The sequence below is a fragment of the Carassius auratus genome, chromosome 34, assembly GCF_003368295.1.
Source record: "Carassius auratus strain Wakin chromosome 34, ASM336829v1, whole genome shotgun sequence".
Classification (NCBI taxonomy): Eukaryota; Metazoa; Chordata; class Actinopteri; order Cypriniformes; family Cyprinidae; genus Carassius; species Carassius auratus.
In genome coordinates, this window is record NC_039276.1 from 10,674,807 (window position 1) to 10,700,651 (window position 25,845).

At 38.4% G+C, this 25,845-nt stretch overlaps 1 protein-coding gene across 3 annotated transcripts in view; it reads left to right on the forward strand.

Annotated features, from left to right (window-relative positions):
* Window positions 1–25,845, forward strand: part of LOC113053159 (sodium leak channel non-selective protein) — an 85,938-nt gene that overhangs the window by 49,427 nt on the left and 10,666 nt on the right. For all 3 annotated transcript variants that reach the window (XM_026217942.1, XM_026217944.1, XM_026217943.1), the window contains 16 exons: window positions 8,205–8,341; window positions 8,847–8,988; window positions 9,279–9,352; window positions 13,195–13,296; window positions 13,431–13,500; window positions 13,602–13,693; window positions 14,135–14,257; window positions 14,462–14,518; window positions 15,118–15,238; window positions 16,783–16,914; window positions 17,301–17,468; window positions 17,990–18,094; window positions 18,188–18,294; window positions 22,970–23,090; window positions 23,182–23,280; window positions 23,372–23,465. In XM_026217942.1, coding sequence (XP_026073727.1) covers window positions 8,205–8,341; window positions 8,847–8,988; window positions 9,279–9,352; window positions 13,195–13,296; window positions 13,431–13,500; window positions 13,602–13,693; window positions 14,135–14,257; window positions 14,462–14,518; window positions 15,118–15,238; window positions 16,783–16,914; window positions 17,301–17,468; window positions 17,990–18,094; window positions 18,188–18,294; window positions 22,970–23,090; window positions 23,182–23,280; window positions 23,372–23,465 — 1,744 coding nt within the window. The remainder of the gene's footprint in view (window positions 1–8,204; window positions 8,342–8,846; window positions 8,989–9,278; window positions 9,353–13,194; window positions 13,297–13,430; window positions 13,501–13,601; window positions 13,694–14,134; window positions 14,258–14,461; window positions 14,519–15,117; window positions 15,239–16,782; window positions 16,915–17,300; window positions 17,469–17,989; window positions 18,095–18,187; window positions 18,295–22,969; window positions 23,091–23,181; window positions 23,281–23,371; window positions 23,466–25,845) is intronic.

A 25,845-nucleotide genomic window follows, 5' to 3' on the forward strand; every position in this document is an offset into this window, starting at 1 on the left:
GCTGGTTTCAGGTGAGAAGACTTGACCATGTTACAGGTGGAACACTGATGAACAAACTTGATCACGTCAGCTCGAAGGGAAGGTCACCAGAAGCGATTGGAGACTAGCTGAGTGGTGGCCGTGATACCTGGATGCCCCGCGCTGGGAGTGCAATGAACCCATTGGAGGACACGGTCGCGGAGCTCGGGAGGAACAAAGAGGCGGTCCCCCGGACATTCCGGTGGTACGGGCTGTTTTTGCTGAGCTGTAGAAACCTCCGTGATTATATCCCACTGTACTGGTGCGACAATAAGAGATGAGGGCAGAATGGGAACTGGTTCAGAACACTCGTCCTTACTGTCGAACTGGCGTGAGAGAGCATCCGCCTTGCCGTTCTTAGAACCTGGTCTGAAAGTGACTCTGAAATTAAAGCGGGAGAAGAAGAGAGACCAGCGCGCCTGGCGAGCATTCAGACATTTGGCGGATTTGAGATACTCCAGATTTCTGTGGTCCGTAAGCACAGTGAAAGGATGACACGCCCCCTCCAGCCAGTGCCTCCACTCTTCAAAGGCAGCCTTCATCGCCAGAAGTTCTCGATCGCCCACATCATAGTTGCGCTCTGCTGCATTGAGTTTACGGGAATAAAATGCGCAGGGGTACATTTTAGCTGGACTACCATGACGTTGTGACAGAATGGCACCCACGCCCGTGTTAGAAGCATCCACTTCCACAATAAACTCTCTCTCAGGATCTGGGTGATGGAGAATGGGTGATGTGGTGAATCTCTTCTTTAAACTCTCAAATGCCGCAGTGCATTCCGATGACCAGCGGAAACGTCCTCCTCCTCCTTGGAGTAAAGAAGTGAGAGGAGCCACAATCATACTGAAATTTCGAATGAATCGGCGGTAAAAGTTTGCGAAGCCCAAGAAGCGCTGAAGCTCTTTTACTGACGTGGGACGAGGCCAGTTAACCACAGCTTGTACCTTTTTGTCATCCATCACAACTCCGTCTGCGCTGATGATGTAACCCAAGAACGAGATCCGCGTCTGATGAAATTCGCACTTCTGTATCTTGGCATACAACTGGTGCTCGATGAGGCGTTTGAGAACAGCTCGCACATCCTGAACGTGCGTTTCAAGGTTGTCTGAATAAATCAGGATGTCGTCAATATACACAATTACACTCCGATTGAGCAGGTCTCTGAAGATCTCGTTGACAAACGCTTGAAAAACTGAAGGACTGTTGGAAAGGCCGAACGGCATGACCCGATATTGATAATGGCCGGTGGTTGTTGAAAACGCCGTCTTCCACTCATCACCCTCCCGAATACGAATAAGGTTGTAAGCATTTCGTAGGTCGAGCTTTGGGAAATATCGGGCCGTGCGGAGCATTTCAAGAGCAGCTGGGACCAGAGGAAGAGGATACCGGTATTTGACAGTTATCTCGTTGAGACCCCGATAGTCTATGCACGGTCGGAGACCCCCATCCTTCTTCTTGACAAAAAAGAAACCGGCAGAAGCAGGAGATGTTGAGGGGGTAATGAAGCCTTTGGCAAGCTGTTCCTCTATATACAAATTCATGGCCTCGGTCTCTGGCTGAGATAGGGGGTATACACGACCGCGTGGTGGCATGGTACCCGGCAGGAGCTCAATAGCACAGTCAACAGCACGATGGGGAGGTAAGTGTGAGGCTTCCCGCTCGCTGAATGCTTGGGCAAGGTCATGGTAAACAGCGGGGATTTCCTGTAGATTAACGTCCACGGAGGGGCTGGCACTCAATTCAGGACCCTGGACAGCGGGCATGCATTTATTCAGACACGACGAAGACCACTGGGTAATCCTCCTCTCAGACCAGGAAATTTGCGGGTTGTGTCTCTCCAGCCACGGAAACCCCAGAATCATAGGATGAAGTGGTGAATGAATAGTGTAGAATTGGATGGTCTCCCTATGTTGCGAGCCGATGCTGAGGGTGAGAGGTGGTGTGATGTACTGGCGCTCCCCTGTCCCCAGGGGGCGCCCGTCCAAAGCTGTCACTGTCACAGAGGGTTCACAAGAGCGGAGAGAGATTTTATGAGTTCTTGCAAAGGTTGCGTCAATAAAATTTCCAGCAGCTCCCGAGTCTATAAAAGCCCTCGATTTTATAACCTGCCCATTAATAATTAACGAAATTTCCACAATGAGAGCTTGGGAAGAGAGTGAACGTGGACTCACCGCAGCGGGGTTCCGAGAAGTGGGTTTCACCGGGCAGGAAGCCCTGAAATGACCAGCCAGACCGCAGTACATGCATAAACGATTGCGCCTTCTCCTCTCACGTTCCGCCTCGGAGAGCTGGGTGTATCCAATCTGCATGGGCTCGGGCTCTGAGGTGCATACCGGGTTGAAATTCAGGCTGGTCCTGACTGGAGTGCGGCGAGCCCGGATGAGATGATCGAGCCGGATGGCAAGTTCCATGATCTGACTGAGAGTCTTTCCATCATCACGACAAGCAAGTTCCCCCTGCAGCTCCGTATTCAACCCCTTCCGATATAGTAGTTTGAGAGGATCCTCCCCCCAGCCGGTCTGAGTGGCGAGCGTACGAAAGGAGAGAGTGTAATCCGCTGCAGTGGAATTCCCTTGCCGCAGGGCGAGTAACAGTTCCCCTGGATCCTTTCCTCCAGCTGGGTGCTCAAACACCTCCCTGAATAGGATGACAAAAGCATCATAGGAAATAGACGTGAGCTGACCTCCTGACCATAGTGCCGTTGCCCACTCCAGCGCTTTTCCCGTAAGCAGGGTGCAGATGAGAAAGATGCGGCCCTCATCGGTGCGATGTTCTGGAGCCTGCTGGCTTAGATAGAGCTCGCACTGCAACAAAAATCCCTTGCAAGTGGAGGGTGAACCGTCATACTTTTCAGGCAGGGATAATCTTGGATTGTTTGAGATCGTACTCACGACTGGCAGCGGAGGGACAGGTGCGGTGGGAGCTGCGGCCTGATTAGCCGCTGCAATCTGCGGGGTTAGTGCATGAACAGATCTGACAAGTTCCTCTGTGAGCGAGGTTAGTTTTACCAGCTGCCGCTGATGTGAAGCGAGCACCGCTGCCTGGGATGAAACCTCATTGGCGAGGTGACGAAACTCTGCTGGATCTTGAGTTGGTGAAGTTTTCTGTGATGAAATGGCGGAGTCAGTTAGATCCATCTGCAGCAGTTTATTAATACAGGTGAGTAAGCAGAGAACAGCTGACATAAACTCAGGCTGGCAATGAAAAGGAACTTAAGCAGAAGTTCGTAGAGAACTTAGATAAACTCCTCAATAGGGTCACAACGATCAGAGATAATAACAATACAGACCAGGGGTAAATCAAAACTTCACAAAATATAAAAGGGAATAGCAGTCAATATAAAGGGGAGAACACAAGGTGCAGGTGAAAATACTAGAAGGTAATCAAGATAATTAAGCAGGGTTAGACGGGGATGATTGGGGGGAGGGACACTGGGAAATGCAGTCCTAATATTCAGGAGAGAGGGATCTGATACCGCCAGAGGAGGGCGTAGCAGAACGTTCCATGACAACAATGTTTAAGTTTTTTTCAAGTTTGTAGGCGTCAAGGTACAGAAACTAAATAATTAAATGTAAAAAACCACTGAATAGTCTTCAATGTAAAAAGGAAATATACAATCAAACCTACATTTATTCAGACACCTTATTATTACAGATTATTACATTATTACAGTTTTGCTATATATCAAAAAATATATCTGGTGTCTGAATAATTTTTGGTTTGACTGTTGAAACTACAAAGTAGTCAAGAGCACTTGAAAACGTTTATTTTTAGCGTCTCGAGATGCCTCTGTGTGAGCCCTGAACACCAGAACACCGCGAGTATTGAATTGTGCTCTTTCACATCTTTTTGTTTTTTCAAACTGCGATTTGCATTTTGTTCGTTCAGGTGCAGGAGGGACTTCGAGGAGAACTTCGCAGAAGAGAGCTCGGTTCAGTGTCGCTGTCCGTGATACCCGGCTCTCTCTCTCGTGTGCACCTAACACGGCACGCGCTACTCTGTTCAGCTTTTCCGCGTCTTGTGTTTGGATGCTTTAATGTTTAAATTGACAAGCGGTAAGGCTTAAAAACATGTGAAAAAGATAAGCTTTCCTGACGATGTGCAGCAGACCTCAGGCAGTCGGTTATATACAATATCAAGGTGAAAGTCATCATAGCTTACTTAGTATAGACCCAGATCCCAACCCAACTTTGAGAATAGATTAATGGCGATAATTTTTTTATCGCCCGATGAGAGTCTCGCGTTAACCCAGCACGTTAACGCCGATAACGGCCCACCACTAATATATATATGACTGCGCCTAATTTAGCTAATTGCTGCTGTAATGTTAATCCAAGAAAATGAAATAAAATCACTCACTGCTCTTGACTGAATTACTTTGTAGTTTTAACAGTCAAACCAAAAATTATTCAGACACCAGATATAATTTTTGATATATAACTGTAATAATGTGAGAAATGTTGAAGGTGTCTGAATAAATGTAGGTTTGATTGTATATTTTATTTTTACATTGAAGACTATCCAGTGCTATTTTACATTTAATTATTTGGTTTCTGTACCTTGACACCTACAAACTTGAAAAAAACATTGGTGTGAAACAGGCTTAAGGTTGTTTGCACCTTGTGCAATGTGGAATTAGTTTACAACATTTTCAAGCACTTTGTGATGCATTTTGAAAACAGGAGATGAGCCCCTTTGGACTGCAGCTAGCTACAGGCAATCATGTAAATATGCAAATCAGCATGATTTGTTGCACTGTATGCAATGTATGTGAACCCATATGTTTTCACATATTTCATATTGATTTATGTATTGATCAGAGTGGATTTCATTTCTAGCAATGCTGATTGAATTTTGCTTTGCCTACCTGTTCAGCACTCCATCACATGTACTTACCACATCTCGAAAATGAAAATTAAATTTCTGTCATCATTTACTCAAACCAGTATGGCTTTCTCTTTTTTTCTTCTGTGGAACACAAATGAGATATTTAGAAAAATCTCACTGATCTTTCCATGATAAGGCTTACAGTGACTAGGTCAGTATTGTTTTTGTATTATTTATATACTATATAATATTTGTTATAATATTTTTAATTAGCTTTTATTTTTATATATTCATTTTACATTGAATAGTTTTGTTGTGTGCTATTGTAGTTTTTATTTGTTTTTTATATTTATATTTAACTTAATTTTTATTTCAGTTTTAGTCATTTTGGTGCGGCAGCCTAAACTGAACAGAATTTTACTTAAGTTATCTTATTTATTAATCTTGTTTTCTAAAAGGTCAAGGTCGAGAAGGTCAAGATTTTTTATATATTTTTTTTCTCCATTTAACATTTTAGTTTTAGTTAACACTTGTTACGTACTATGTGATTTACATAGTGCAACTTAAGTTGTTATGTATTCTTTTTCGAAATGGTACCAAACACTATTGGTAAAAGTCGTACAGGTCTGGGACTCTTTGATCTCTTTTGATTTGATCTTTGTTTTGGGTGAACATTTGCTTTAAAGTATCAGTAACCTAAAGATGTCTTCAAACTTTGAATAATTTGTGATTAATTATACAAACACTTGTTTTAGCTACCAGATTGGAATAAACAAGAGGGCTGGCATTGTAAAGCTGAGAGGATTCTTCACATTTATACTAGAGAGATGTAAATTTAGTTAGGAGTGCTTGTTCTCTCTGCAGTCGTGTGTTCCTCTGTGTGAGAGCTAATCAGAGGCTGTTGCTGAGTAAAGTGCAGAGTTGAAGCCACCCCGCTGAGTGCAGAGCTATTGATTGGAACCTTGGGGACCTGAAAGATTTCAAACACACCGTTTTACAATAAAGATGCCCTAAAACAAATGTAGACTATTTTTTGAATAGGAGACAGGGAAATTAAACTTTACCTGAGTGCAGACTAAAGCAGCTTTTATGTTTTCCAGCAAGCAGCCAAGAATATGAAAGCACCTCAAATGGTTGATTTCCCTATGTATTCTTTGTCACTTAAGGACTATTTTGAATATTTGTTGCATGCTTGTGGTTCATAAACAATGGATTCCTGTGGACATTTTCGTAATTGCCACATGCATTGGTTTAGGCTGATTTTATTCACAATTGGTTATATTTCAGGGTGCAGCATATTGGTGGTGCTGAAGCTATTATTACTATACTGGCATGTCACATTTGGTCTTAGTCGGTTTTTACTCTCACCCTAATACATTGAAATCGTCAAGACCCATGCTGAGCACATTTTCTCTTGGCTCAAGTGTCCAACAGCATTGTCCTTACTATCAGCAACATTAGCACAACCTCTCTCCACTAGTGCTTCACTTCCAGCAACATGACCTGCTGTCTGTAACTCTGAAAGAACATCATGTGATGCACTACAGATGTCTGAATGTATGGCCAAATCAGTTGATGAATGAAAAAAAAAAAAAATGTGAGTCATACTACAGTAATATGATTTAATGTAATTATTTGCATTTCTATTTTTGATGGCTCCTCTTGGTTACTCTTGCCAAATGCTTTTCATTTTCTTAATGGTCCAGGTCAGCCCACTTATTTCTAATGGTAAGCTATCATCAGAGAGCCTAATTTGGGTGGTTCTCACTCCTAATCAGAAATGCATCATTTATCTACAAACACCAAATGGAAAAAGAATTCCAATGTGTTTATTATTATTATTATTATTATTATTATTATTATTATTATTATTGTTGTTATTATTATTAAATTAATTGCTCTCTGATATTTGTGCAATTTCTGTTTGTTTGACCGGTTTTAGCCTGTTTGTGTGAGTGAGGACAAAGTTATTTCTGAATACACATTTTCAGTTTTTTCTTCCCTATAAGGCAGTGTGTTGAATTTTATTGTATTGCAGCAGTGGTATCAAACCGATAATTGTTTGTGAGAAAATATAATATAACTAACCACATAATCATGCCTAGTATTATAAATATTTAAGTAGCAATATAAATAGGCTTATAAAGAACACTTCACAGAACACTTTTTATTGTTATCTCTTTTTTAAATATCTGTCTATGTTATTTGGACCAAAATGTACGACACTATGCAGAAGCTAATTAGAAAGATACCAACATATATAACACACACACACACACACACACACACACACACACATGTATGTACTGTGTACGGCTAACCGAAACTTGTCACAGCACTTAGATATTATTGCCTTTTGTTGGTTTTGATTGCTACTGTTATCCTCATTTGTAAATACATTTGGATAAAAGCATCTGCTAAATGACTAAATGTAAATGTACAGTATGTCTATATATTATAAGGATTTCTTTTTTTTTCATTTATTTATTTATTTATTTTTGGTGCACGATTTAGGTATTTTGCATTTCCGAATGACGTCTATGTAAAATCTAGGTCCTGAAGCAAAACTAGTTGACAGCCAGTGTTGTAATGGATGGATAACTGCATTGAAACTGTGTGCAGCTGCCATCTCTTGGCAGCCTAGCAGAACAGCACTCTCTTAACATAATGTTTTGCTTTAAATGCTGCCAAACAAATATCCTGTTCTCTAAGAGAGAGAGAGAGAGAGAGAGAGAGAGGAAATCAAATAATGCTTAACATTTTAATTAGTTAGAATATTGTTTTAGTATTAATTAAACTGTAGTTACATGTTGTTTTTTTTTAATCACCAGGGCATTCAGTGGATTTCTTTTAATATGCATTCATAGGCATGTTTATAAAATATGAAACAATCTGTCATCTTAGTTTTATCTTATTCACTTTAATTTATGCATTTCTTCTGACAGGAGAATGAGAAGTGATTCTCTAGTGTACTCTGACTTAATCTTCTGAGGCCTTTATGTTACTTGATAGACATGTAGAAAGATAAAAGGTTATGGCACATAAAGTCAGTTAAGCCTCAAAGGGGCACATTAATTCATAGCAGTGCACCAAACAGGCTAACCCCGTCCTCTCAAACAAACAGAAGTGAGGAACTGAATGTAAAATACACTATCTTTGCATTCTACTTGTACAGACCAGCTGAGTTTTCAAAAGGGGGAATCAAGTAGAGACAACTGGACAATGGACAACTTATGTAAATTTTGGACTGTCTACCAAATGTTTTGAAGGCTATGTGTGAAAACACAATGTGTAGTCTCTATGTGGAGTCACAGAATGGAACATTTGTTTCAAATGAGTCTTCTGGCTTCTGTCCCCAGCTGAAACAGAGTGAAGCCAATGCTGATACGAAAGAGAAACTTCCTCTCCGATTACGGATCTTTGAGAAGTTCCCCAATCGACCACAGATGGTGAAAATCTCCAAACTGCCATCAGACTTCACTGTGCCCAGAATCAGGTACCGTGTCCACTGAATTATACCTCATCTCTTTTGAATTGTTAAAGATATGGAGTTTTTTTCATTCGATGTACAAAAAAGAAAACTTAGCATCCAACTAGCAACCATGTCATGTTGAACATTTTAACAACCATCCAGATCACCCTAGCAATGACCCTAAACACCTTAGCAGCCATGTAGCAACAACCTTTTGTGGCTACATGCTAAGAGCCTTCTTAGGATGCCTTGGCAAAACCTTGGGAAAGTGTCAGTCAGATCAGTCAGAAAACGTGTAAATCTTATTTATTCTAGAATTTCATCAGTTTGAAATGTGGATTCACATTTGACTCTAAACACATGACAGATTCATTCTTCTAAATACAGCAAGCATATTGGCAAACATACTTTATTCCTTTACACTGAATGCCTCCTACTTCACCCTCAAGAATCCTCTGAAAACATGAAGTCCCTCGTGTGTTTGCGTGTGACTGTTTCATTATGCATGTGCCGTGGGCGTGTGTCACAGGGAGAGCTTCATGAAGCAGTTCATCGACCGACAGCAGCAGGACCCCAGCTGTCTGTTCCGTCGCCTTCCCTCAGCGTCATCCTCATCCTGCGACCATTCCAAGAGGTCTGCCATTGAGGATAATAAATACATAGATCAGAAGGTACCACACTCCATCACTCCTACAGTCTGCCCTCTCAAAGGGACTAAATAATAAGCTCATGAATGTTCTGAAAGAAACAGATCTATTTCCCACGCAACAAGACTTAAATAACCAGCATTTATATAACTAGATTTTGTTGATTACGTTGGGATGTTGTTGTTTGCTGAAATCAAATTCAGCTTTACCCATATAATAATAGTTGTTTGCAAATATATCCATCTGAATTGTACTGTGTATTGATCTGTGTCTCCTTCGTGCATCTTACTGTCTAAACCGCTTTTTCTTCCTAGCTCCGCAAGTCAGTATTTAGTATCTGGGCCCGTAACCTCATGGAAAAGGAAACCACTGTCAATAAAATTCTGCGGTGAGCTTGTGATTTTCTCACAGCAATTTCAGATCTTTAATATTATTAAAGGGGGGGTGAAATGCTCGTTTTCACTCAATATCCTGTAAATCTTGAGTACCTATAGAGTAGTACTGCATCCTTCATAACTCCAAAAAGTCTTTAGTTTTATTATATTCATAAGAGAAAGATAGTCTGTACCGATTTTTCCCGGAAAAACACAACCGACTGGAGGCGTGACGTGTGGGCGGAGCTAAAGAATCACGAGCGCGAGTAAGCTTTTGCATTGAGAGCGTTTGGAAGCTGTGACATTACCTTGAGGAAAAAACCATCATCCAAAACAAACCATGGCTAACAGTCAGATTCAGCCGTTTATTTATGATCCAGAATCAGATCCCGAGGCTGAAACTGAACGAGAGCAGCAGCAGCAACGTCTCGCTCCGAGCGGGGCTCGAACCCGCGTCTCCGGCATGGGAGGGGATGCACTAACAAGGAGGCAGAGATATTTTAAGCAGTTTTACTCACCGTCTGCGGTTCCAACACACGATCGTGACCCTTTTTCGTTGGGATTGCATCATCATTAAGAAATAAACGATACGCAAATCCGTCGTTAAACTGGGCCTTGTTTGTAAAACAAGCATCTTCGAAATGCAGGGAACAAACACTTGCACAACTCCGTTGATGCTCTGTAAAAATAAACTCCATCCACTGGTCCCTTAATGCTGTTTTTTCTTTGGTAATCTGTGCAGGGTTGTCTTGCCCTGGCAACCAAAAACACACTCCTTTTGTGACATTTCGCGACGCTCTCGCTCTGATCAGTGATTGTCTGTGCACAGCCTCTCTCTGCTCTGCTATACGGGAGCGCGCGCTCTTCCGGCAGACGTGCCCTTAGGACCCATATAAGGAAATTCCGCTCCATCTAACGTCACACAGAGCCATTCTAGAAAAAAAACTTTCCGAAACTTGTGACAAACCGGAAGGAGTATTTTGGGAACAGAAATACTCCTTCAAACATACAACTTAATTTTTGAAACTTTGTCCATGTTTAGCATGGGAATCCAACTCTTTAACAGTGTAAAAAACTCAGTATGCATGAAATAGCATTTCACCCCCCCTTTAAAAAAAATCTATGGCTGGGATTGATATATATTTTTTTAACAAGGATACAAATTTATTTCCATATAGTCTTTTTTATAAAGTCAATGCTAATGAATTTTTAATAAGTGCACATATTTACAATAGCAATTTTTATGTTCACTGAGATAATAAATGAGACCCAGTGATTTTTTTTTCATTAGCTTAAAATGTTGACATGAGTTTGTATTAAGATATTTATTCATAAAATATGATGATAAATGATATATGATGGTCCAGCTGGAATAATAATAGAGCATTGCTTTGTTCTCTGGAAGCCTTGGGCAAAAACACATTAATTCATATGTTTTGATTTCGATCCTCCATTTCCATGATTTCGACTCCATGTTTTTCATCCAGCCAGCCCAGCAGTCAGAGCAGATAATGGCGTCTCCATATCAATAGAACTGTTAGTGGGTCACCTGTGAGCATGGATGAACAAATTAATATAAAAAAATTTGGCAGTGATGCAGCCGCACATTCCCACAAATGCTTCAACTGCACTTGCATGTCGTTAAGTTTCAGATCACGTCGTTGCCTCCCCGCGTCCCTTGTATTATACACACACACACACACACGTACACCTCACCTTGTCCACCCCTCCTCCTCTTACTAAGCAGACAGACGGCACATCAGTAGCCATCCCACGTCGTCTGTGCCGTCTGGGGCATTCAATCTGTCTGCATACACACGCACACACACACACCCACACAGACACACAAACCCACACAGACACACACACACACACACACAAACGCACATCCTTCATCAGCCAGGCACTCACTCTGAGTGGCCTTAAATAAGGGCAACATGTTCTCTTGAAGCTGAAATTGTCATTAGCTGTGTTCTGGTACATGATTCTGCAATTAATGGACAATAGAGAGGAAGTGGTAGGCAGAAGAAGGATTTTCAAAGCATACATAGATCAGCACTGATTTGGAGCATAAACAGCCAATGGGATATCAGCAGCGGAACAATCTCCCAATACCAATTATAGCAACAGCCTCACCAGTTAGATTTCATCTCCAGACATAGCTTGGAATGATTTGCCTTTAATAAATGTCAGAAAAAGCACCATAAGGGGCTTCTTAACTATATATATATATATATATTAGGGGTGCTCCGATCACGATCGGCCGATCGTTATGCGCATTTCGTCAGTAAAGCCGGTTATCTAATCAGCGGTTAATTCCATCAGGTGCGTGATTTCACATAGATCAGCTGTTACTACACAGAACCGTTGTTAATAGAGAAGATGCGCAAATCCACTTCATTTTCAGCGTTTTTTGGCGCATCAACGGCTCTGTGTAGTAACAGCTGCTCTATGTGAAATCACGCACCTGATGGAATTAACCGCTGATTAGATAACCGGCTTTACTGACGAGATGCGCATTAACGATCGGCCGATCGTGATCGGAGCACCTCTAATATATATATATATATATATATATATATATATATATATATATATATATATATACGTAGTAGGGGTATAACGGTATGCAAAAATCACGGTTCGGTACGTTCCTCGGTTTTATTTTTACTTTACCACTTAATATGTTCGTTTGGAAACACGAAAATTTACATATGTTTGCACACAAAATATTGCATCCGGTCATTCGGTACACACGTGCACCGTACCGAAAGCCCTGTACCGAAACGGTCTGGTACGAATACACGTACCGTTACATCCCTAATACGTAGTGTTTTTATTTCAATAAAAAATTTGGTTAGATTTGTTTCTATATTCCATAAAACTGAAACTTACTATGATGAATGATGAAATTGAATGATCAATTGCGTTTAAAGATAAAATTATGGTTCATTTTAAACTTTATAGTTATTAAACTTTATAGTATGATTGAAATTTAAAGAGTTAAAACAAGCAAATATTTTCTTTAAAGTATGTATGCTGTTAAATAAATCAGTATTAGCTCATGGGAAAACACAAATGGGGTCGCTTGCTGAGAATGTCCCACATGCATACTAAAAGTTTCTTTGGAGTAAATGGAGTAAATTGATCATCATTGAAGTTTTGTAATTTTTGTCAGAAGTGGAACTGGAGTCTAGTAGATATGTAACCTCATTTATCTATACTAAGTATGCCAAATTTTTCCTTGGAGCTTAATTCCCTCCTGTTGCTTTGTCTTCACTTCACTGCCAACATGAATTTTTAGCGCACAACAGGTCACGTTTGACCACTCTGAAAAAAAAGGATTAATTAGTTTCCTCTCCGTGGGCACCCGTTTATTAGAACTCTTTCCACCGGCATAACACAGTGTTAGCTAATAAAACCATCTGCTGCGTCTGATGTACAACAGCATACATGACAGACAATAGTGGCGTAGCTTAAGGGCTGTTTACTGAAGAACATCTCACAATCCTATGCATTTACAGTATATATAGTAAAACTTGTTTGCATTTGTAGTGCCCTGCAAAAATTGAAAGCAATTTAGCTTTTGTAATGTGAATTATTTGAGTGGAACAAAATAGTCAGTTGAAATCATTTAGGATGGGACTTGATTGCCTAATGATTGATTTTGATGAATAACCTATTTAAATAAATCATGCCTAGTAAGACAAAGAAATTAAATAAGAAGGAAGTTTTGATTTAATGTTGGCTTAATATTGGAGAGTAACAAAAGTCTCACTGATGCATAAAAAAAGTATACCACGCTGTGTTTGTTTTGTATTTTATTAATTTGCTCTTGACCTGTGTATTTTTTCAGAGCCTGCACTACACAACGTATGCAGAGTGGCTCTTTTGAGGGCCAGCCAACTAAAGAAAGATCCATACTCAGTGTCCAGCATCACATCCGCCAAGAACGCCGGTTAGGAAAGCACATTGACAGACTTTCACAAGCTCTTCTATTTAATTTATTTAAGTAGCATAGGATGGATGCAAAGTCTTAATGTGCACTACATTATGCTAGTGTGTTGTGTTAACCTGCTCTTTCTGGCACAGGTCCCTTCGACACGGCTCTACCAGCCAGAGAATCAGCAGAGGGAAATCCCTGGAAACACTCACACAAGATGTGCGTACACACACACATACACACTCAGATACCACAGAATAATAGCTGACAGTGCTATCTGTGATTATTTGTGAACTCTGTCATGCGTGTGAACTCTTCAGCACTCCAGCACGGTCCGCTACCGTAACGCCCAGCGGGAGGACAGTGAAATCAAGATGATACAAGAGAAAAAGGAACAGGCTGAGATGAAACGGTATTTCTGCCACTCCGTACACTCTCCTTGGCACGCGGTCAGTTGAACAGATCTTATCTCCCCCCAAACGAACCATGCCATGTGGGAGTTATTACACCATATCTTTCTCTCGTACTGTATGCTGATGGTGGTTTAGTGCCATTGGTATATGACAACAAGACATATTGCAGAGAAGCAAAGCCTTTGTTTTAGGTCGGCTGTATTTATTTGCCATGTTCAGAAGGCAAGGAAGGACTGTAAAAGAGAGTTCAGATCACATTTTAGCTGATTTACAGATACAATATGCTACAAGAACTAATAAGGTCCTTTCAGTGCATCCAGGATCTTTTTGTGTCAATACTTTATCCCAAAGCTGGACAAATAAAAGCAGTGTTTACTGAAGATGAGATGAGAAAATGATTTATTGTTATGCCTGTAAAGTTTTAGATTTTTTTTTTCCAGAAAAGTCCAAGAGGAGGAACTCCGGGAAAACCATCCTTACTTTGACAAGCCGCTCTTTATCGTTGGTAGAGAGCATCGCTTCCGAAACTTTTGCCGAATGATTGTACGGGCCCGTTTCAATGCGTAAGAACAAAGCAAATACAAATCCACTGCAGTATATTATTAGTTGCAACAGTATTTTCATACGCATCAGAGAGATGACTAATCCCTTTGTACCATAATCACTGAAAAAATGCCATGTTTCACAAACTGCTGTGTGTGTGTGAGTGCATGTATGTGTGTTACATTTCTTTGCTGACATTGTATTAATGGGCTTTTTATGAATAGGTCAAAAACGGATCCCAATACAGGTGCAGTGAACAGCACAAAATACCATCAATTATAGTAAGTCCATAAATGTTTAGGGCCTTTGCACCATGAAAGCCTGATAATGTACACAATTCAATATAAAATAAAAAGATTGGAGCATACACTTACATCTTTCTTTTGCAATAAATAATCAATAAAAATATATGTAATATGAAAGAAATCATAATATATTATTTAAATTCTAAAATATGACTACATTAATTGTGAAACAGTGAAAAAAAATGAGTAATTTGGGGGGCGGGGGTTTGGGTTGCTATTTGTTATGAAAGTAATTGTATTTCTAATTTTTTTCTGCATATTTTAGGGGTTAAAATATGACTTGCACATGTTTTCTTGAGATTCCCTCATTTGTATGTCTGTTTCGATTCTAGAAATATAGTATGAGAATGGGCTTTGTAAAGTTTTGATCTGTTAGACATGGCAGGGTGGGTTAGGGTGGTATTAGATGAAAACTTTTGGGCTGCAATGTCCTTGCAGGATTTCACCAGTTTCAAAAGATCTGCAAAATTAAGACAATGTTATGTAAGCTCAGACTGAAGAGTATGAAGAATGCAGAGTAGGAAAAGAGTAGCACATCTAACCTGCACTAAACCTTGCATGTGTGTGTTCTCCAGTGATTTGCTGGGCTTGGTAACCTATCTGGACTGGGTGATGATCGTGGTCACCATCTGCTCTTGTATTTCCATGATGTTTGAGTCCCCTTTTACTAGGGTCATGCATGTCCCTACCCTGCAGGTATTCTAAACCCATCTGGTCACCATTCTATCCCACACACACAACATTTTTACCCTGTAAATATCCCTCATCCCTTTCCTGAAGGCTGGTCATTATGTCTCATTTTTGTTGCATTCCAGCACTTTTGAGTGTCACTCTAACTTGTTTTGCCCTTTTGAGCACATTTTATCATGTTCCCCACTGATTTAGTCTACTTTGAGTTCATTTAAGTTGACTTTGAAAGTGAATGTTTTTAGGGTGCCTCTGTTTCAACGATCTTGTACTTTATGAGACAGAAAGATGGGACTGATTGTCCTGCCACTCTTGAAAGTCTTCTGTCTCTTTTTTACACCACTGAGTGAAACTCCACTTCAGACCATCCAGGATGACCTGATCTTTAGCCGATAAGGGTATTTTCAAGAACACAGAGAAAGATTTTTATCCTGGCATCAGTTTTTGTGTTATGACCAGAGGTGGACAAAGTACACAACTCCATTAATTGAGTGAAAGTACTGATACCACTGGTCAAATATTACACCATTAAAAGTTGTAAAGACCGATTTTTACATGAGTAAATTAGTGAAGTACTTGCTTTTAAAAGTAATTAAATGTCCCCTGAAGTGCCTTGTAACACACAGCATTATTCTATGTGGTGTGGTTTCAACTGAAACATGAGGAGAGGGCGGGACATATCTAGCAGCCCCGCCTCCTTTATAAATAGCCAATAGCGTTTTGCTCGAGCCAGATCCATTGAGCTTGGTAAAGCCGCTTTTGACAGCCAGACTCTAATAGATTACCCCCTAGATTCAAATTGAAACTTTTAGTAAAACAAATTGTGATCATAATCATGCTGAGGCTGTGTAGATTAAAGTTTTTAATATATGGCGACTTGCGCATATGACCCGCTCCATGCGATACTATTTGATTTGTCAGAAGATTTGATGAGAAGATGAAGTACAATGTGACCTCAAAATTAAATTTTTGAGCTGTTTTGGCGAAAGTGACGAACTGCAAACTTTGAATGCTTATATCTTCTAAATGAGAATTTTGGCACTGTCACTGTCATTGTCAATTACTTTAAGTAAAGTAAATGTAAATTACTTTACTTTTTTTAAGTCAATGCATTGATTTATTACTGAATACACTGACTAGCTTGCAGTTTCTTTGGAATAAAGAGCTTTATGAATGTTACAAACCTATAGAGTTTTTAACTGAGAATTCAATAAATATTTAACACCACTACCTTCCCCCACAAAAGCGGAACGGAAGTGATCTCATATCTGATGTATAACTCACAACACAGCAACACACCTGTAGCTGTATAACTTAACAACAGCAGCACTGCTTTAACAAAAAAGGCAAAACAGCAAGATTCATTTGACATCACATCAACAATTGTAAAAATGCTCTCTAATTGCTCTCAAGGTACTTTGATGTCATACAAAGAACGGTCTGTTCAAGTCAAATGCCTATTGTGCAAACCTTCAGTTAAGTTTTTTATAAAAAAAGCTGCTTTATGAAAAATTTTTATTCTTTTTTACACTAAACCACCCCTTTCCCTGCAGATTGGAGAATACGTCTTTGTCATCTTCATGAGCCTTGAGCTGAACCTGAAGATCATGGCAGATGGTCTGTTCTTCACTCCCACTGCAGTCATCCGAGACTTCGGTGGCGTCATGGACATCTTCATCTACTTAGTAAAACTCCATTCTCAGCTCTCCTGTGAAAAACCCACATTCCTACACATGTGAAAGGCAGCCTTCTAGCTGATTACTCACTTCTCTAATAAGGCTCTGAAGATTGTGTTTTAATGATCCTAAACAGTGTTTTATTTATATGACCCAGCCACGTCAATTTCATCCTGTTTACTCATTTCAGAAGAATTATGCCTGTCCCACACAAATATTATTTGCATTTAGTAAAACAGCCTACAACGGCGCTGCTGACTATTTCATGAGTAATACGTATTGCATTCATATTAATAAAGCAGAAAAAATTATCTGCAGTTAGTGTTTTCACATTCAAGATCAGGATTAAATGAAGAGTTGTGCCCTTTAAGGTGATCTTTCTGCCCACTCTGTAGGTCAGTCTGATCTTTTTATGCTGGCTACCAAACAATGTGCCTCCTGAGTCTGGTGCCCAGCTTCTCATGATGTTACGCTGCTTACGCCCACTGCGTATCTTTAAACTGGTGCCCCAAATGAGGAAGGTGGTTCGAGAGGTCCTGAAGGGTTTCAAAGAGATCTTCCTGGTGAGTATTAAATCAGCCCACTTCCTGCTTGTAGTTGCTTAATAAAAGAAGATCAATGATGTCTGGCTATTTGTTAATTCTTATAAAATATACATTTTTTGTGCTAACTTTTTTGTTTCCTCATTATCCCTATTAACATTTTTTTTTAGCATTTATAATTTTTTGTAAAATTATTTTTCAGTGTCTTTTTTTGCAGCATTGTTTCAATAGATGATGATATTTTGAAACAAAGAGGTTTGCTTTCTGAGTACATCAAACACTTATTTAAAATGTTTTGTGATATAACCTCTTTAATAAAAAATTAAGAAGCTCTTTTCTTTGCAGTAATGGAATGTAATGCATTAACTCAGCAGTATTTGTCTGAGAGATTTCTTCATGGACCTTCTTTATTAAAGCTTTGCTCCTCTTGGGTACTTTTCTTTTAGCCTTTTATAGTGTTACTGTATGTGAGATTAATAAACTGACCATATTTTGTGGGAAAGCCATTTTGCTGTAGACAGGATTATTGATTTCCCAAACAGGTCTCTATTCTTCTTCTGACACTAATGCTGGTGTTTGCAACCTTTGGGGTGCAACTCTTTGCTGGAAAACTTGCCAAATGTAATGATCCCCATATATCCAGTAAGGTACAATATAATTCTTGCAACTTTTCAAACTATGTTCAGAGTGTAGGATCTTCTGTACTTAACTGAAATGATGTGCTTTGTGTACTTTCTCAGGAGGACTGCCATGGCATCTTTAGAATCAATGTGAGCATTTCAAAGAACCTGAATTTAAAGCTCAGGCCAGGCGAGAAGAAACCAGGATTCTGGGTGCCAAGAGTTTGGTATGAAATGGACTGTTGCTTATACTTAAAGGGGGGGTGAAATGCTCATTTTCACTCAATATCCTGTAAATCTTGAGTACCTATAGAGTAGTACTGCATCCTTCATAACTCCAAAAAGTCTTTATTTTTATTATATTTATAAGAGAAAGATAGTCTGTACCGATTTTTCCTGGAAAAACACGAGCGCCTAGAGGCGTGACGTGTGGGCGGAGCTAAAGAATCACGAGCGCCAGTAGGCTTTTGCATTGAGAGCGTTTGGAAGCTGTGACACAGATCCAGAGGCTGAAATTTAACAAGAGCAGCATCAGCAAAGGCGTATCTATGTGGTATGTACTGAAACTGTATATATTTGCTTAGCGGTTTTGGAAAATGACTAAGTTCCACTTTATGTCATCTTTTTTTTTTTTTTTTTTTAAGCTGTACATGTGGAAAGTGCAGTTTGATGACAACATCGCATGTTGTTTACTTGATGTGCTTACGCGCCGCTAGCTAAGTTAACAACACAGAGATATTTGAAGCAGTTTTACTCACCGCATGCGGTTCCAACACACGATCGTGACCCTTTGTCGTTGGGACTGCATTATCCTTAAGAAATAAACAATGTGCAAATCCGGCGTCAAACTGGGCCTTGTTTTTAAAACAAGCATCTTCGAAATGCAGGGAACAAACAAAAACACTTGCACAACTCCGTTGATGCTCTGTAAAAATAAACTCCATCCACTGGTCCCTTAATGCTGTTTCTCTTTTGGTAATCTGTGCAGGGTTGTCTTGCCCTGGCAACCAAAAACACACTTCTTTTGTGACTTTTCGCGATGCTCTCGCTCTGATCAGTGAATTGCTCTGATTAGTGAACGTCTCTGCTCTCAGTGCTCTGCTATACGGGAGCGCGCGCTCTTCCGGCAGAAGTGCCCTCAGGACCCATATAAGGAAATTCCGCTCCATTTAACGTCACACAGACCCATACTCGAAAAAAAACTTTACGAAACTTGTGACAAACCAGAAGAGGTTTTTTTGGAACAAAAATACTCCTTCAAACGTACAACTTAATTTTTGAAACTTTGTCCATGTTTAGCATGGGAATCCAGCTCTTTAACAGTGTAAAAAACTCAGTATGCATGAAATAGCATTTCGCCCCCCCCTTTAAGATTATTCTACCCTTTACCATTTGTGCTTAAAACATGAATGATACATAAAATTTGTGACTTGTTAATATTTTTTCTTTACTAAGCAATTTGTTGAATTTGTCTGTCCAGTGACAAACACATGCATACAGTACAAAGAAACACAATATAGAAGGGACTCAAGTCATATTTAGTGACAAGATTATCACTGAGTCTAGTAAGGGTCAATATGCAACCACTCACCCCAAAACTCATCAGAACAAAATAGCAACACCCTAGAAACCACCCAGAATACTCTGCAAACAGCTTGAAACACCTTACCAACTGCATAGCAATGCCCTGGCAACCACCCAGAACACTAGCAACTCAAAATACCAAACACATAGGAACACCCTGACAAAGACTCAGAACACCTTGACATGTTGTAGAAGCAATCCCCTGCCAACTACCGTATTTTCCGGACTATAAGTCACACTTTTTTTCATAATTTGGCTGGTCCTGCGACTTATAGTCAGGTGCGACTTATTTATCAAAATTAATTTGACATGAACCAAGAGAAATGAACCAATAGAAAACATTACCATCTATAGCCGTGAGAGGGCGCTCTATGCTGCTCCATGCTCCTGTAGCCTACACTGAAATCATAGAGCTCCTCTTGCGGCTGTAGACGGTAATGTTTTCTCTTGGTTCTTGGTTCTAAATAAATGCAACGTATAGTCCAGTGCGACTTATATATGTTTATTTCCTCGTCATGACGTATTTTTGGACTGATGCAACTTATACTCAGGTGCGACTTATAGGGTAACACTTTATAATAACTGCACACTATTAATCATTAATTAAGCATTAGTAAATAGATAATTCATAATTTATAAAGCATTAATAGACAGTAATAAGCAGTTTATAAATACAGATATAAATGCTTTATTCTTGATTTAAAAGCATATCTATAATGTATTTAATAATTGTATTTTCATACTTTATTCATGATCAATTTATCATTTCTCAATGAAGTATAGCATTATTTACAAACCAGTTATTTAGGAGTTGCCAGCGATTCATAAGATCACAAGAATTGTAGTAAATTCAGGTAGTTATAAAGCATTTAGTAGTGGTCAGTTAACTATTTATGTGAGCTCATCTAAAGTGAGGACTAGTTATGCCTTGTAAAGCATTTATAAAGGATATTTAAAGGCTCAGTTATCTTCTAAACAAAAAACGGAAACAAACACAACACAGTGATGCAGAACATATAAATATTAACAGCCTTTAAATCAAATTTGTATAAGCTTTACAAGGCATAAATAGTTCTCACTTTAGATGAGCTCACAAAAATAGTTAACTAACAACTACATATGTTTTATAACTACCTGAATTAACTCTGAATTACAGTAGAAATACATGTTAATAAACCATTTATTAACACTATAAGTAACTATTACTATATGTCAGAATAAAAAGATGTATGAATGCACATTTGAATAATTTATTAATCATTTACTTACAATTTCTAAGTGATCTTATGAACCACTGACAACTCCTTAATAACTGGTGTGTAAATAATGCTATACTTAATTTAGAAATGATAAATTGATCATTAATAAAGTATGAAAAAACAATTATTAAACACATTATAGATATGCTTTTAAATCAGGTATAAAGCATTTATGTCTGTATTTATAAACTGCTTATAAATGTTTATTAATGCTTTATAAATGATTAATTAACTGTTTCCTAATGCTTAACTAATGATTAATAGCATGCAGTTATTATAAAGGGTAACACTTTAGAATAAGGTTCCATTAGTTAATGTTAGTTAATGTATTAATTAACATGAACAAACAATGAATAATAAATTTATTACTGTATTTATTCATCTTCGTTAATGTTAGTTAATGAAAATACACTTATTCATTGTTAGTTCATGGTAATTCACAGTGCATTAACTAATGTTAACAAGCACAACTTTTGATTTAAATAATGCATTAGTAAATGTTGAAATTAACATGAACTAAGACTTATAAATGCTTTAGAAGGATTGTTCTTGCTTAGTTCATGTTAACAAAAGTAGTTAACTAACATTAACTAATGGAACCTTATTCTAAAGTGTTACCTTATAAAGTGTTACCAAAATGATTATTTTGCCATTTGTCTAAAATTTGAAATACTAATTGTTTCACAAATTAATAAAATGTATTTCCTTTTAAAAACACATAATAATTAAACAAACCTAACCTGTCACATCTTCAGTATTTAGGTGTTTTTGAGAAATCCCTGTAGTAACAGCTCATCTATGACAGCACAAACCAGTATGATGAATGCTCTCATCACATAAACAGCACCACATTTTCATTATCTTTCATTGTATTTTCCCCATTAGCAGTCATGAGTGTTGCAGTCCAGTTGTATGGTTTGTTGTGGGCACAGAGCAGGGGGCTGATATATTCTTCCCCTAGGCATAAACATAAACAACACACAATCATACACCCACTCACCCATGAGTCTGCTATTGCTCTAGATGTAACAACACAATGGCACATTATTTGTGAGACGTTAAATAATGAAGACCAGCAAAAGGCACACATGGGTCCATAGCTATTCTAGAGCAAGTAATGTTTCTGCTTAGGCTGAATAACAGAGAGATCTTTTTTTTTCTTTTACCTTTGAGAATTTTGCATGGTAACAGGAAAAGAACAAGGGCGTTTGATCCTCTGGGTTTTGTGTTTATGTTCAGCCCATAGAGCAGTGCATCTCCAGTCCGCTCACATACACACACACACACACACACACACACACACACACACACACAAAGACAGGCAGACAGACATCATAACAGAATATAAAACAGGGAACAGCTGAAGCTGTTTTCCCCCTTATTGTTTTTTCCATGTGTTAAGAGCAGTGGAACTTTATATTTAACTCAGAATATGAGTTGACAAAATTATTTGGTTACAAGGTAGTTGTTAAGTTTAGGTATTGGGTAGGATTAAGGATGTAGTATATGATCATGCAGAATATGTGCTTTATAAGTACTAATAAACAGTAAATATGCTAGCAGTATGCTAGTTAATACTAGTTAATAGTGAGAAATGGTCCCTAAACTGTTTTCAATTACTTAGATTCAACATTTCTTGTTGATTCATGTCATTGCTTTATGTTGCTTTATGCACATTTGTGGTTTATATCTAAAAATAATAATAATAATAATAATGTCTTTGTTTTTCCATTGTGACATTATTTTCATGACCATTACATACTATAGTGAAAATCGTTCTTTGCAAGTACTTTTTTAAAACAGTATAAATTAATTTCAGTATACAACAATACTAATAAGATGTATGCTTACAATTATACTTGTACACACATACTTTACATTTCTAATATATTTTTTTCTGCATTACAGTAATAAAGTTAATGTGCTCATGAAAATTAAAAATTTACTTACTTCATTTTGTAAGATTTTAATATTTGACTTGATTTAGAGGTGATTTTTTTTCTTTCTTAAAATAGAAACACATAAATATACCAAATATCTTTTGAACTGCTGTTTTTAGGGCAAACCCTCGAAACTTCAATTTCGATAATGTAGGCAATGCCATGCTGGCTCTGTTTGAGGTGCTGTCACTGAAGGGTTGGGTGGAGGTGAGAGACGTCATCATACACAGAGTGGGACCGGTAAGTTTCCTTCATTAAGACACTAAACTGTATACTTAACTGACAGATCAGGACTGCACTCTTTAGGACATTTGATTGTCTCTTAAAACAGATTCATGGCATCTACATCCACGTCTTTGTGTTCTTGGGCTGTATGATCGGGCTCACTCTTTTTGTTGGTGTTGTCATAGCCAACTTTAATGAAAATAAGGTATTGGAGTTTTCTTACTGTTATCTGATGAGAAGCTACAGAAGATTTGTTGGCTGGTCCCTGATTAGATGTGTTGGATGTGTTTGTTTAGGGCACTGCTCTTTTGACCGTGGATCAGAGGAGATGGGAAGATTTGAAAAGTCGACTGAAGATTGCTCAGCCCCTCCACCTCCCCCCACGTCCAGGTAAGTGCTCACTTGAGGTCTCCAGAAATAAAATGGCAATTTGTGCCCCATAATAATGTTGCTCTGTTGTAGTTTGTGTGCCATCATGTATGAAAAAGTGGAAGTACCAAGAAAAATACTGATGTATTTTAATTACACTGATGTATAAATTACATTAGTTTGTTTGATTCAAAGTCATAATGCTCATACTTTCTCTGCCAAAGAGATCGGATGATAACTAAGGCTTCTTATTTCAAGAGGAGTTTGAATTTTCTGAATCACTGAAACAGCCAAAAATGACAGTGGAGATGCACAAAAAAACGTCATCAGAGCAGCTAGTGTACTATTCAGCAGCAGTCTCTCATCTCTTTCTTTCTTTTTTTTCTCTCCCGTCCTCCATCTTCCACTCTTCCTCTGCTGGCTAATGAGCCATCCCTGGTTTGCATGTGTTTTCTGAAGCATTTAATCAGCTCTCTTCTGCTGTAGTACAGAACAAACTAAACTTAAGCTTTCAGCGGTGGGTACACACCAAAGGCAATCACACACTTGATAATAACCACTCCATTTCTGAGTCAGAAGTTGCAGCTGCTTGTAGTATGAATGACTTTGCACTCTGTGGGCACCTCGGAGCCGAAGAGAGAAGAGCGATTCTGTCTGTATCTCCCGTAGATTGACTGACTGATTGATTTGACAGCACGCTCGCTCTGTGAGGACGACGGTAGCTTGTTATGTTCTTATGTTTGACTGCAGTTGGCTCGCCTGGAAACAGACACTTCAAAGACATGTTTCATAACAGCAGGAAAGAATAAAAATAATTATCATAGTAGGCTATTATCCAAGCATAGTTAATGTGGCAATTAGACAAAAAAACAAACAAAAAAAAAACAATCTCCAATCTACTGACAAGTATATGTTTTGAATCAAACTCCAAAGTGTGCAATGGACAGATTTTCAGTGCTTTTTTATTCTTTTTTTTTGTCATTTAGTACATCTGAGTTGTTCATTTATCCTTTTAACCAATAGGAAAACATGCAGCAGCTCTTTGTAAACTTCAATAGAATTGTTCATCTATGCTGCCTTTGTAAACAATGGGCTTTTTGCTATCAGAATGGAGGCAGCATGCTCTTCCTCAAGTACTGATCTAATTTTGTTCCAACAAAACAAAATGCATTTTTGTGGGGCACACTGCAAGTTATGCAGCCTTTCTAATTAAAATTTCCCTCAAAGAGCGATCAAATTTGAATAATGGTTTATTTTCTTTCTTTTTTCGTATATTACCACTATCGAGCATAATTAATTAAATTATATTTAATTCAAGTCAATTTATTTGTATCATACTTTTTACAATACAAATCATTACAAAGCAACTTTACAGAAAATTAGGTTTCTACAATATTTAGTAGAAGTTTATAAGTGGTGACTATCAGTTTGTGCACGTATGACAGGATTTTTCAGAAAAAAATAATACAAGACGTAGTCAGCCAGACGATGAACATTATAACAGCAATTATTATATGATGCAGTCACACTTGTAGCAATATTTGTTAGTTCTGTTGTTGATTTAGGGTTAGCATCCTCTGGGGTCCTCTGAGGGGTCACGATCATCTCTTCTCAGGTGTTCTGGATCCAGACTGGAGCTTATGTAAATCCTATCCGGTGGCAAACATAGAAACAAATAGAGACATCATTAGCATAGCTGCTGTTCCAACAAACTAAAATTAATTAGTTTAACCCAAGCTAAAGAATAAGAATGTGCATTTGATACAACTGCAGTCACAATTTAAGAGATGCATGAATCGAATGCTTGGCGAAAGAGATGCGTTTTTAATCTAGATTTAAACAGTGAGAGTGTGTCTGGACCCCACACATTATCAGGAAGGCTATTGCAGAGTTTGGAAGCCTAATGTGTGTAAATAATTAATATACATATATTCAGCCGGGCAGAGCAGTTTGAATACTACTACTAATTATTATTATTATTATTAATTAATTAATGCATACATTCATTCATTATTATTTTATTTATTGATTTATTATGATTTTGATAAGTCATAAAACAGACAAAACACTTCTGCTTGCAAAAAATTTAAATGTTGAAATTGAGGTATTAAAATTGACCAAATTATTTAAACTAAAAATGTATATAAATATAAATGCTTAAAATATAAAAAAGTTAATATAAAGTATTGATAACAAATTGTAATATATAATAATAATAATAAGACACAAGCCCTTGGTGTGAGAGACCCGAGTTCGAATCCACTGTGAGAAACCAATGTGTCCCTGAGCAAGACACTTAACCACTTGTTGCTCCAGAGGCGTGCGACCTCTGACATATATAGCAATTGTAAGTTGCTTTGGATAAAAGCGTCAGCTAAATGAATAAATGTAAATGTAATAA